At 37.9% G+C, this 13495-nt stretch overlaps 1 protein-coding gene across 1 annotated transcript in view; it reads right to left on the bottom strand.

Moving 5' to 3' along the window:
- Window positions 1-261: 261 nt before the first annotated feature.
- The window catches only part of FYTTD1 (forty-two-three domain containing 1), a 32312-nt gene continuing 19078 nt past the window's right edge, over window positions 262-13495 (bottom strand). Inside the window, exons 5-9 of the mRNA XM_049785927.1 lie at window positions 11787-11883; window positions 11292-11353; window positions 6774-6848; window positions 5202-5328; window positions 262-1952 (exon numbers count right to left, since the gene is read on the bottom strand). Coding sequence (XP_049641884.1) covers window positions 1854-1952; window positions 5202-5328; window positions 6774-6848; window positions 11292-11353; window positions 11787-11883 — 460 coding nt within the window. The 3' untranslated portion in view covers window positions 262-1853. The remainder of the gene's footprint in view (window positions 1953-5201; window positions 5329-6773; window positions 6849-11291; window positions 11354-11786; window positions 11884-13495) is intronic.

The following is a 13495-nucleotide window of genomic DNA, read 5'->3' as shown; positions in this document are numbered from 1 at the left end:
ACTTACTGTTGATATTTAGGACTTTAAGGTTTTCCCAAAAAAAGGTCATTTAATAGCAGCTCTGTATAATATTTAAAATAATGTGGAAGTGAAAAATACCTTTATACCCTATTTTCATAAGACAGAAGGCTCATGCTCAGCTGGTTTGTTTGACCTTCGCTTTAAAATAAGTTACCAGTAATTCTATACCAGTCTGAATTTTATTTTTCATGGATCAAATCTATGCACGTCTAATTACAAAAAATATTTTGCAATGAATCCTTAGCTTATGGAAACTACAGTTTATTTTCAAACTTTGTGACAAACTTTTGGTAATCCTTTATCAACAGACTTACTGGCAAAATATCAGATATTAGAGATCAAGGTTTAACTCTTTGGTATAAGCACGAAACTGTTATTGATCGCTTTCTATGGCTAACATAAACCAAGTGATCCAAGAAGCATGAAACAAAAAATGAGGTGTAGTCCACAATTGGAAAGTAGGCAGGAGTGACAATGTTCAGCTTTGTTTTCCTTACAGAGAAAATCATCATTTAAAACACTCTTGAGAAACATACCTAACTCAGATATTTTAATATTGCAGAAAACCAAAAATTAAACTGAAAATGACCAAACTTTTAACTTATTGCCAATATATTTTGCTGCATTTTGGCACTATACCATAACTTGTGGTATACAACCATTGGAGAATGCTTAATTTTAGCTTAGAACATCAGACTAACTCTTCCCAACTATGTAGACTGGAGAGGGGGACTTTTCTCATCATAAATACCTGAACGTTATGCAAGAAATCAGAATGAAAGCTATAAAACAAGGCTATAATATACTCTTACTATTTTGCATTTCCCCCCTTTCCTAACATAAACAATTTAATTTTTTTTTGTTTCTGGAGCTGTATACACTGTTCAATTTAGCAAGCTTAAAAGCTTATAAAATTTAAGTTTTTAAACAAGTAGTCTAGGACTTTATGGCTATTAATTTCACTATAAAATATCTAATTTAATTAAATATTATAATTCTTCTAAACAGCATTTGAAGAATTGTGTATACTATACTCAAAACTACACTAAACCAAAGAGTACACCTATAACCTGATTTTTTAAGTTTTCCGCCTCAGTTTACCATCTCAATCAGCAAATTTTTCTCATTCCTTCTTTTAGTAAACAAACCATTAGATTTTTATACTTGGAAGACCGTCTCCAAAGCCTGATAACAAGTTACTGTATAAACATGCAGTTATAGTCTTCAAAGACCATTAGAATAAGACTGTTTAGAGTCAAATTTCTCGTTAAAAGTTCAGCACTAAAAATTTACAACTGTGGAAGAATAATCTAACATTATCTGAAAAAGAATCGTTCTAAATATTTCCATTAGTCTTAACCCAAAACTGTAATTCAAATATATTTTTATATCTAATGAAGAAAAGTCAACTGCACTTAATACATCAACACTGTTAAAGGATAAGTGACAGCATCAAAAGGATCTACTCATATTTCCAAGACTAAGATTTAAGTGTAAAAAATGGCCGAAGGCAATGAGATCCTAAATAACACTATAATAAAAATAATCACTTTCTAACATTCTGTATTCTTTCTGCTGCATGAGGAACCACAGAAGTCACAGGAAGAATATTTCTATCTGGGGCAAACATGAACAGTTCAAGAACAGCTAAGTATAGTGCCTGTTTTTCTTATAGGGCACTATTTATACATGTTAAAAAAATTTAAAAATAAAAATAAGAGTTTTTAGACTCGTGAATTTTTTCAAATAGTTTCTTGAATTTGTGATAAACTCTTCAAGCAATTCAACATTTCAAAACCAAGTCATCACTCAAAAGTCCCTCTAAATGATATCTATCCCACAGTCACAAAGCGGCTTCCTCCTTTGTTGAATGAGAGTGTGGTTCTTTGTTCCTTTAGGATCCCAAACCGCTCATTCAAAGTCATTCCTGTCTAGAGAAAACAAAACAAAACAAAATCAACAACTTCATTATATAACTTTGGTGCTATTAGTAATAATAGTTACCATCTCCTGAATATTTAAATGTCATTTTTAAATCTAACAACACATAGCAAAAGGGGCTGCAGTGATAGCACAGCAGATAGGAACATTTTGCCCTGCACGTAGCTGACCTGGGTCTGATCCCTGTCATCCCATATGTTCCCCCCCCAAGCCTGCCAGAAGTATTGCCTGAGTGCCACCAGGTGTGGCAGGCTTCTCTCTCAAGGAAAAAAAAAAAACCCACCAAAACAACATTTCTGCCCAACAATCTACCTTTAATTCCACAGACTGATGCATATCAAATAAGTATTTAACAAATCCAACACCCATTCATGATAAAATTCTCAGCAAATAAGGACAGAAGGGAACTCCCCACTCTGAAATTAGAACCTAATGCTAAGAGATTTAATGCTTTCTCAGGTTTTTTAATGCTTTTCTCAAGGTTAGAAAAATGTTCAAGGGGCCGGCAAGGTGGCGCTAGAGGTAAGGTGTCTGCCTTGCGAGCGCTAGCCAAGGAAGGACTGTGGTTCGATTCCCTGGCATCCCATATAGTCCCCCCAAGCCAGGGCCAATTTCTGAGCGCTTAGCCAGGAGTAACCCCTGAGCATCAAAAACAGGTGTGGCCCGAAAAACCAAAAATAAATAAATAAATAAATAAATAAAAGTTCAAGAATACATTTGATTCAACATATAGTCCTTTTCAAGATTGAAAAAAAATTGGAAATGACATCTATGTTTATACAAAAAAAAACATGAAGAATCTGTAGAATGATTTAAAGTAGTAAATTTACTCAGCAAAATCAGAGATATGACATTAATACAAAAATAGTAAAAAAATGAGGGACATAGTAGGTAGAGCATTTATCTTGGATGCGGACAACCTGTGTTTGATCTCCCATATCCCGTATGTAAGGTACCCTGAATGCTGCCAGAAATGACCCTGAGCATAGGAGTAGCTGAGCTCAGGAGTAACTCCTGAGCACAGCTGGATATGCCCCCTCTCAAAAAAAAAAAAAAAAAAAAAAAAAAAGTGAAAAATGCAACAATGGTTCTGGAGAATAGTTTAAAGGTGTAGTGCACATTTTTTGCATAATCCTGAGCATGGAAAGTAAACTCAGAGCACCATACCAAATTATGGCTATAATTAACTAGTAAGTAATACAAATGTTGAGTGAGAATGTTGGAGAAATTTAGAAGCCCCATATATACTAGTTGGAATTTAAGATGCAACTTACATCTTTAAAAATGTCTGGCAATGGGCCCCGGAGAGATAGCACAGCAGCGTTTGCCTTGCAAGCAGCCGATCCAGAACCAAAGGTGGTTGGTTCGAATCCCGGTGTCCCATATGGTCCCCCGTGCCTGCCAGGAGCTATTTCTGAGCAGACAGCCAGGAGTAACCCCTGAGCACCGCAGGGTGTGGCCCAAAAACCAAAAAAAAAAAAAAAAAAAAAGTCTGGCAATTTTTCAAAAAGTTAGAGATGGGCCTGGGAGTGTGGCTCAGTGGTAAAGCACCCACCTAGCATGTGAGATTCTGTGCATGACTCCCTATATTTGCAAAAAAATTTGGGTGGATTTAAAAAAGTTCAATTTCCAGTGTCGAAAAAAAGAGAGGGAAAAGATGTCTGTCATAGAGGCAGGCAGAGAGAAGGTATGAGGGCAACTGGGAATATTGGTGGCAGGGATCGGTGTTGGACACTATATGATTGAAATTCAATCATGAACAACTCTGTATCTACATCTCATGTGATTCAATATAAAAATAACTGCCACAACCGCAGTACTCAGGAAACCATATGGTGTGCCAGGGATAGAACCTGCTATACTATTGTTCCAGCCCCTTAAAGAATTTTTTTCCAGAAAAGGTTCATTCACAGGGCTAGAGTAATAGCACAGCAGTAGAGCATTTGCCTTCAATGTGGCCCACCCAGGATAGACCCTAATTTCTGAACACTGAGCCAAGAGTAACCCGAGCACTGCCAGGTGTGGCTCCAACCTCCCTTCCCTCTCAAAATAGTTTCATTCTGTTAAAATGGCTAGATTGGATATGGGGGAAGGGAGGGTTTGGGAGATAAAGCTCAGTAAGCATGTTTTGTATGCAGAAGGCCCAAATTCTCTAAACACCTAGCACTCCTAGTGCAGCCCCTGAATAACACCAATGAAGAAAACGAACCCATAAGAGGGTTAAAAATAATACAAACTAGAAATCTGACAAAACTACATTTTCCAAAGAAAAATGAAAACATGTTCACAAAAAAAACTTGTGCATAGGAGGCTGAGATACAATAAAGTGGGTAAGGTGTTTGCCTTGCATATAGTCAACCAGTATTCGAGCTGTGGCATCCCTTCATGGTCCCCCAAGCCTTCCAGAGTGATTGCTGAGCTCAAAGCCAGAACTGACTGAACCCTGAGCATAGCTCAGGGGTCATACATATATATATACATATATATGTATATATATACATACATATATATTCAAAGCATATTAGTCACAATAGCTTAAGAAATGATACCCCAAAATTCTATCAGTTGATAAATTATAATGATAGAATATAATGTAGCAATAAAAGAATATGATCAACTTTGGATCACACTATGTTAAGAAATTTGGGGCCCGCGAGGTGGCGCTAGAGGTAAGATGTCTGCCTTGCAAGCGCTAGCCAAGGAAGGACAGCAGTTCGATCCCCCGGCTCCCATATGGTTCCCCCAAGCCAGGGGCAATTTCTGAGCACTTAGCCAGGAGTAAACCCTGAGCATCAAATGGGTGTGGCCCGAAAAACCAAAAAAAAAAAAAAAAAATTGGTTGCTGGGGCCAGAGAAATAGCATGGAGGTAAGGTATTTATTTGCCTTGCATGCGGAAAGTCGGTGGTTCAAATTCCGGCATCCCATATGGTCCCCTGAGCCTGCCAGGAGCGATTTCTGAGCATAGAGCCAGGAGTAACCCCTGAGCCCTGCCAGGTGTGACCCAAAAACCATAAAAAAAAAAAAAAGAAATTAGTTGCTAAAGATCACATACTATGTAATTCCAATTATATAAATGACCAAAAGACGGAAATCTATATAGTCTAATTTATATCACTATTTTCCTCAGGCTAAGGATACTTATCAAACCTTCTTTATCTTTAACTCATTATACAATACTTAAATTGTTAAGACATTCTCAATTAATGACACAAACAAAAAAGTGGAGGAAGAATTTTACCTGTTTTCCAACACTATTTATGTCAAATTGTAGGGGAACACCTTTAGGAATTTTCTTTACATCAGTTTGTTCTCTTTTTGTCAAGAATGAGGGTACAGCAGTACGTGTTAATCGTGGTTTCTGTGTTCTATTAAAAAAAATTAAAGAGAAATCAGACTAACTTAGCAATCCAAAAATTAACAACAAAAGTCATTTGGTACAGAGAAGCTGACATGTTTAAAATAAGGTTAATTGTTACTTTACTGATTAATCAAGAGATTAAGCATAAATTTAATTTATACTTTACTTTATACCTCTAAAAATAGAAGTTAAAACTTGTCAATAATTTAGAATAGTAATTTCTAAAATAAAAAAAAACTCTAAAATGTTAGTTTTCTTCATAGTCATAGAAAGTTTATTCTTATTATTTTCATCTACAAGGTTTATAATGCAATAAATACAATGGTATGGCTAACTAAATTAAAATTAACTAGATAAAAGAATATACTATAAAGCAAAATCCTTTAACTACCAGTCCTCAAACTACTACCCAGTCCACAGGTGTAGAAACGTTGAAAACCACTGGTATATTATATTTAGTTAATAACTGCCAGTCTGTGAACTGTATGTAGAGCGGGAGCTAGTAAAAAGCTTGAAAAAGACCTTATACTTACATATCATTATAATGCCTTTGAGAATAAAGTACAACTGAAATACTAAATTAAAAAAGATATCCAAAATACAAAGGGAAAAAATGAAAAAAGGAAAGCAAGTTTCTATTATTGATGCATTAAAACTAAAGTATATACACGCGCAGTATTTTAAAAATAAAACTATGATCTTATTTATTTTGCTTTTAGGGCCACTCCCCTTTATGCTCAGAGGTTACTCGTGGCTGTATTCAAGCCAGAGAGATAATAGAGTAGTAGGGTGTTTGCCTTGCACACAGACAACCTGAGAAAGGCCAGGGTTCAATCCCGCATCCCATAAGGTCCCCAAAGCCTGCCAGGAGCAATTTCTCAGCACAGAGCCAGGAGTAACCCTGACTGCCTCTGGATGTGGCGACAAAACAAAACAAAACAAAAATTTACTCTGGGCAATACTCTGGGCCATATAGGATAGCAGGGATGAAACCTGGGTTTGATGCATGCAAAGCAAGGGCCTTACCTGTTGTACTATCTCTTAAGCCCCCAAATTATGATTTATTAAAAATGGTGACTAAAAAATGCAGAACCTAAAATTAAGAGACCACTTTCTTTTTAACTTCATATTGCGTCCACTTAAATCCTTGAATGTTTATCTTTTATCCTTGCCTCAATCAATTTATGCTCACTTGGACCAATATATAATACTTATTATTTTATATGTTGCAGTGTTATAAATTTTTTTTTCGGGCCACACCCATTTGATGCTCAGGGGTTACTCCTGGCTAAGCGCTCAGAAATTGCCCCTGGCTTGGGGGGACCATATGGGACGCCGGGGGATCAAACTGCCGGGGTCCTTCCTTGGCTAGCGCTTGCAAGGCAGACACCTTACCTCTAGCACCACCTCTCCGGCCCCAGCGTTATAATTTTTTTTAAGATTAATACTTACACCGGGGGCTGCACTGCTCCTGGATTGTCAATAGATACAGTCAAAATTCCTCCATTTGTGGTGGAAGTACGCCATCTAGTTTCAAGAAACCAAGTAATAAAAAAGGGATTAATACATTTTTAAGAAAAATTGTAGGGTTGCAGCAAAATATAATCCATAGGAGTGTAGGGACTATATACTTCTTACCTGTTTTTTCTATTACCAGAGATTGAATGGTTTGAAACAGGAGGAATCTGGTCTACCACTGCAACATCTCTCTCCCCTTTTTCCTGTTCTAAATGATTTCTGTTATCTTCAATAAGGATACTTTACTAAGATAAATTTTGGGTGCAAATACTAAAATTTTTCCTATGATATATGTTTGTTCAAATCACTAACCCCATTTTATTTCTGCTACTGTAACTTGAAATATATTTAGATCTTTTAGTAGTCTCCTCTCCACTCTGTAATAAAGGATAACAATTTGTTTGGTTTTGAAGCCACACCCAGCGATGCTCAGGGGTACTCCTGGCTCTGTATTCAAGAATTACTCCTGAAGGTGCTCAGGGGACCATATGGGATGTCAGAAACAAGTCAGCTGTGTGCAAGGTAAACACCTTACCCACTCTACCATCACTTCAGATCCAAGGTTAGTAATTTCGGTTCCATCTACAACTTCTCTCACTCTGTACCTAATTGTATTTTTATTGTTTTTAAGCACCATGATTACAAAATCATTCATTGCTGAGTTTCAGACATACAATGTGCACCCTTCCCGTTAGTGATAACTCCCATTTCCCTTCTACCCTCCACCCTCCACCCCCTGCCTTGCCCTATGGCAGGCCTAATTGCTAGCAAGTCCTTCCTGTACTATACTGAATAGCAGTGGTGAGAAGCAACCTTACTTTGTGTCAGATCTTAGTGAAGAGGCTTTTAGTTCTTCCCCACTGAGTATGTTTTGCAATCAATTTGTGATAAATAGCTTTGAAAATATTGAGGAAAGTTCCTTCAATTTCTATCTTATTGAGTGTTTTTTTTTTATCATGAATAGGTGCTGGACCTTATCAAATGCTCTCTCAGCATCTATTAGTATGATCATCTGGTTTTTGTTCTTTTACTGATATGATGTATTATACCAGGGGTCTCAAACTGGCGGCTCTCCGTACAACATTTTGTGGCCCTGCCCTAGAGGAATCTTTTTTTGTTTTGTTTTGTTTTAGTTGTTTGGGTCACACCCTCCAATATTCAAGGTATACTTACTGACTTTGCACTCAAGGATCACCCCGACTTTGCCTCCTGCAGCCCCCAGGTAAATTGAGTTTGAGACCCCTGTATTATACTGATTGACTTGCACATGTTAAACCATGCTTGCATCCTTGGGATGAACCCTGCTTGGTCATGGTGTATAACCTTCTTGATGAGTTGTTGGATTCTGTTTGTATTTTGTTGAGGATCTTAGCATCCATGTTCATCAAGGATATGGCCTATTATTCCCCCACCCCCTTTTCTTGTGGTGTCTTCATTTTTGGTATCAGGGTGATGTTGGTTTCATAGAAACTATTTGGGCGTATTTCTGTTTCCTCAATTCCCTGAAAGAGCTTGAAGAGAGTAGATCCTGTTTAAAGGTAAAAGAATACACTAGTGAATCCATAGGGACCTGGGCTTTTGTTTTGGGCAAGCTTTTTGACTATCCTTTCAATTTCTTCAATTTTGATAGGTCTCTTCAGGTATTTCTGATCTTGGTTCAACCTTGGAAGTTTGTAGGAGTCCAAAAACATCCACTTCTTTCAGGTTTTGTTTTGCAGCACAGATATTCTCAAAGTACTCGCTGATTACCCTTTAAATTTTTGTAGTGTCTGTAGTGACCTCCACCTTTTCATTTCTGATTCTGCTTGTTGTTTCTCTCCTTTTCTCCATGAGTCTTGCTAAATGGTTTACCAATCTTGTTTATTTTTTCTAAGGAACCAGCTCTTGCTTTCATTGATCTTTTGGATTGTTTTTTGGGTGTCCAGTTCTTTAATTACTGCTCTGAACTTTATTATTTCCTTCCACCTGCTTTTGGTTCATTTTGCTGGTCATTTTCCAATTTCCTTAGCTGCGCCTTTATTTATGTAAGCCTTTTCTTCCTTTCTGATGAATGCTTGTAAAGCTATACATTCCGCTTTTTTTGTTTGTTTTTTGTTTTGTGGTCACACCCAGTGCTGCTTCAGGGGTTACTCTCCTGGCTCTGCGCTCAGAAATCGGTCCTGGCAGGCAAAGGATCATATGGGATGCTGGGATTCGAACCACCATTCTTCGTCCTGGACCAGCTGTGTGCAAGGCAAACACCCTACCGCTGTACTATCTTTCCAGCCCTAAGTTTCCCTCTTATTACCACGTTTGCTATATCCCACAGATTCTGATAATTTGTGCCTTAATTATCATTTGTTTTCAGGAATCTTTTGATTTTTCTTTTTGAATTTCTCTCTAACTCGCTGGTTGTTCAGCACTGAACCATTTAATTTCCAGGTTTTAGTTTTTATTTTTTGGTTCTTGGGCCACACCTGGTGATGATGCTCACCTGACAAGCAATGGGGTCCTGAGCACTGGGAGGCCCAGGTTTTCCTTGTTCTCCTTAGGGCAGGGCCAGCCCAACTCCATACCTAATATTTTTATTTCTATTTATTACCTCTACTTTTTTTTTTTTTTTTTTTTGGTTTTTGGGCCACACTCGGCGATGCTCAGGGGTTACTCCTGGCTGTCTGCTCAGAAATAGCTCCTGGCAGGCACGGGGGACCATATGGGACAACAGGATTTGAACCAACCACCTTTGGTCCTGGATCGGCTGCTTGCAAGGCAAACGCCACTGTGCTATCTCTCCGGGCCCTATTACCTCTACTTTTAATCAAAATTTGATGTTTAGAGATCAATGAGATAGCACTGAGTAGGGCATTTGCCTGGCATGCGACCAACCTAGGTTCAACCTGACACCCCATATGGTTATGTAGCCCACTAGGAGTGATCTCTAAGTTCAATGTCAGGAGTAGGCCCTAAGCATTGCTGGGTGTGCCCCCATAAAAATTTTTTTCTTATTTTATATTGCTACCAAATTAAGTACTTTCTTTTTTTATTTTGTTTTGGGGACAAATCTGATGATTCTCAGTAGGATTATTCCTGACTGCTTAGTGGATAGTATGCAGTACCAGAGATTGAACTATGATCAATTGTACACAAGGGAAGACCTTATCTCTATGCTACTCTCCAACATTGTTCTTTGTTCTATAGCTGATTCTCATGTTCAAAACAACAAACTTCTGTCTTTACAAGTATGTAAATGTTGTTTACTAAAGAAAGCTTGATTATTTCTTTCCTATATTTTCAATATTATGACCTCTATGCCAAAAAAGTATTAGTGGCAAGTTCCAAATAGCTCAACAATACACTCCACACATCATACACAATTTCAATTTGCACTGCTTAAGCAGGCCATTATTGTGTTATTATGTTTTCCAAAAAGTAGTTATCATTTTACAAAGCTTACACTCAAATTTTATATATTATACTAAAAGTCACATTTGAGGGCTGGAGTGATGGAGTACTTCTCTTACATACAGACAACCTGGGTTCGATCCTCCTTATGGTCCTAGAGCCTATAAGGAGTGATCCCTGGAGCTGGAGAGAGAGTAGAGTAGGACACTTGCCTTACATGCAACCCACCAAGTTTGATCTTTAGCACCACATATGATGTCCTGTGTACACTAGGAGTAGGCCCTGAGTATCAGAGTGTACCACTCCCAAATAAAATAATGAAACTCACATTTGGGAAGTGCAAAAAAAATGTGAAAAAAATCATTATTGAGGCTGGAGAAATAGCACAGCGGTACGAGGTTTGCCTTGCACACAGAAAACCCAAAACGGACAGTGGTTAAATTCCCAGCATCCCATTTGGTCCCCCTGAACCTGCCAGCGCAGAGCCAGGAGTAACCCCTGAGTGCTACTGGGAGTGACCCAAAAAACAAAACAAAAAAAAGAAAATCATTATTATTTTTTAATTTATCTAAATGTTTTCTCTGTTTATTCTCTAAATAAGTTCATGTCAATACTAGCAACCCAGAAAATTTTAAAAAGCTATTTAGTTAAAATAATAAAATGACAAAAAACCTTTTTAGAGGATAGTGTATTTGGTGCAAAGATTTATGAAACTACAAAAGTCTTGGGGCCAGAGCGGTGGCACAAGCGGTAAGGCATCTGCCTGCCCACACTAGCCTAGGATGAACCACTGTTCAATCCCCCAGGCAAGCCAGGAGTGATTTCTGAGCACATAGCCAGGAGTAACCCCTGAGTGTCACCTGGTATGGCCGAAAAACCAAAAACTAAAAAAATAAAAAATAATAATAAAAGAAAAATACAAAAGACTTATGTGGTAAAATGAACAAAATTATTTGCTTATTTTCTTTTGGGTTTTATTTAATTTCTTTTGGATTCAGGCACATAGTAATTTGGGTCACTAGTATTCTAGGAGTTTTGAAATGACAACTTCAAAAACAAATGAAAACTTACTGACGAGTTCTCTTTGCTACTACATCATTTAGCAGTTGTTCTGTGTTTAACTGGGCCTGAACCTGAAAGGAAAAAAAGCAATACATTCTCATAGAAAATAAGATTTTAGTCCAATGAACTATATACTATTCTGTAACATTATAATCTCCTGTGGTATGTGTATAAATTCAAGAGAGGGGTATGTGACTATTCAGGCAATGCCTTTGTTAGTGTTATCTACTAAAAAAGTAGTTAATACAAGTTTATTTAGCAATGGCACGAAATATTCTTAGAAAGCACTACATTAGAGGACAACAAAACAGAAAAACATACATTAAAAAAAAAACTAATCTAATGTTATTTTCTACTTATCCCGAACCAATCCCCCGCCCCCAAACTATGGACCTATGAACTGTTATGCCTACAGTTTAAAATTATTTCTAAAGTTAATCAGCTTCCTTTGGGTAAAAAGAAAATACCTCTAAGGTTTTAGGTTTTTGGTTTTTTTTAAAATACCTTCAAGCCTCTTCTGAAAAGAAAAGTTGCTTGACGTGTGTCTTTCTGATGACTTAATTTATTTCCACTCCTGGTAAAATTGGCTGGAATGTTATTTCTGTAACAAAAACACATATGCTATAAATCTTCTAAACCACTTTAAAAGATCTTGAGAAAAGTAACTAAATACCGTTAAATTTATATGTTGGATATTTGAGGAGCATTAGATATAAAGATTGTATAATTTCCTTAACTTGAAGCTACTGAGACATAATTTACAAATATCACCCCCCTTTTGTACAACATACTAATCAACTCTCGTATCCTAATAAGTATATTTTAAATACTAATGTATTTAGTTCTTTTAAGAATTACAATGTTTAATTCCTATTTACTACATTTTATAAAAGACCAAACTATACAGATTTATTTAAAAGATGATGCAACATGACATACATGGTACCCCTTAACAATGGTGCAAACCACAGTGAGGGGAGGAAGGGAGGGAGAGGAAAGAAGGAAAAGTGAGGAAGAGAGGGAGGACAGGAGGGAGGAAGAAGAGAATGAGAGAGAAAGAGAAAAGTTAAATGCCTGCCCCAGAGGCAGAAAGGGGGGGGGAACTGGGGACATTGGTGGTAGGAAATGTTCACAGGTGAAAGGTGATATACCATAATTTTCATTCTATAAGACACACCTGACCATAAGATGCATAAAGTTTTTAGACAAGGAAAAATATTCTAAAGCAAATGGTGTACTAAAATATTCAATAAAAACAACACAAGATGCTATCAGGAGACAGTGCCTGAGAACAACCAGCCTGCAAGGCCGAAGTATATTTATAATACATAGGTCCACAGCTGGTTAAATACATTTACCTAACTCTTTTTTACATCAGAAAATAAAAAATCATTTCATGGGGGGGGGGGGGGGTCACACTTGGCAGCTCTCAGAGGTTACTCCTGGCTCTATGCTCAGAAATCGGTTCTGGCAAGCTCGGGGAACCATATGGGACACCTGGATTCGAACCATTGTCCTTCTGCATGCAAGGCAAACGCCCTACCTCCATGCTATCTCTGTGGGCCAAAACACCATTTTTAAGTACTTTACGTTAATAAAAAAAAAAAGTCGCAGTAACGATCAAATAGTCTTAAACGAAAGCTTATATGTAACAGTGAAAGTGCGTTAACCTGATTGCTCACACTGTGGTATATCTCCGCAAAAAGGGGGGGGGGGGCCGGATCTCAAGTAGTTAGTGTATGCTCTCCTCCCCTGAACTCAGGCATCAGCTGCAGGAGGCATTCACTCCATAAGAAGCACAGGGGCCGGGTAGGTGGCGCTGGAGGTAAGGTGTCTGCCTTGCAAGCACTAGCCAAGGAAGGACTGCGGTTTGATCCCCCGGCGTCCCATATGGTCCCCCCAAGCCAGGGGCGATTTCTGAGCACATAGCCAGGAGTAACCCCTGAGCGTCAAATGGGTGTGGCCCAAAAACCAAAAAAAAAAAAAAAAAAAAAAGAAGCACAGACCAGGGACCAGAGAGATACCACAGCGATTGGACGTTTGCCTTCCACACAGCCAATCCAGGATGAACAGTGGTTAGAATCCAGGTATCCCATATGGTCTCCCATGCCTGCCAGGAGTGATTTTTGAGCGTAGAGCCAGGAGTCAACTCCTGAGTGCTGCCGTGTGTGACACCCCCCAAATAAAAGATAAACAGCACAGACAATTCCTCC

Source organism: Suncus etruscus, chromosome 13 (genome assembly GCF_024139225.1).
Source record: "Suncus etruscus isolate mSunEtr1 chromosome 13, mSunEtr1.pri.cur, whole genome shotgun sequence".
Lineage (NCBI taxonomy): Eukaryota > Metazoa > Chordata > Mammalia > Eulipotyphla > Soricidae > Suncus > Suncus etruscus.
The sequence above is the reverse complement of the archived record's forward strand: the minus strand, read 5'-3'. Positions and strand labels throughout refer to the sequence as shown.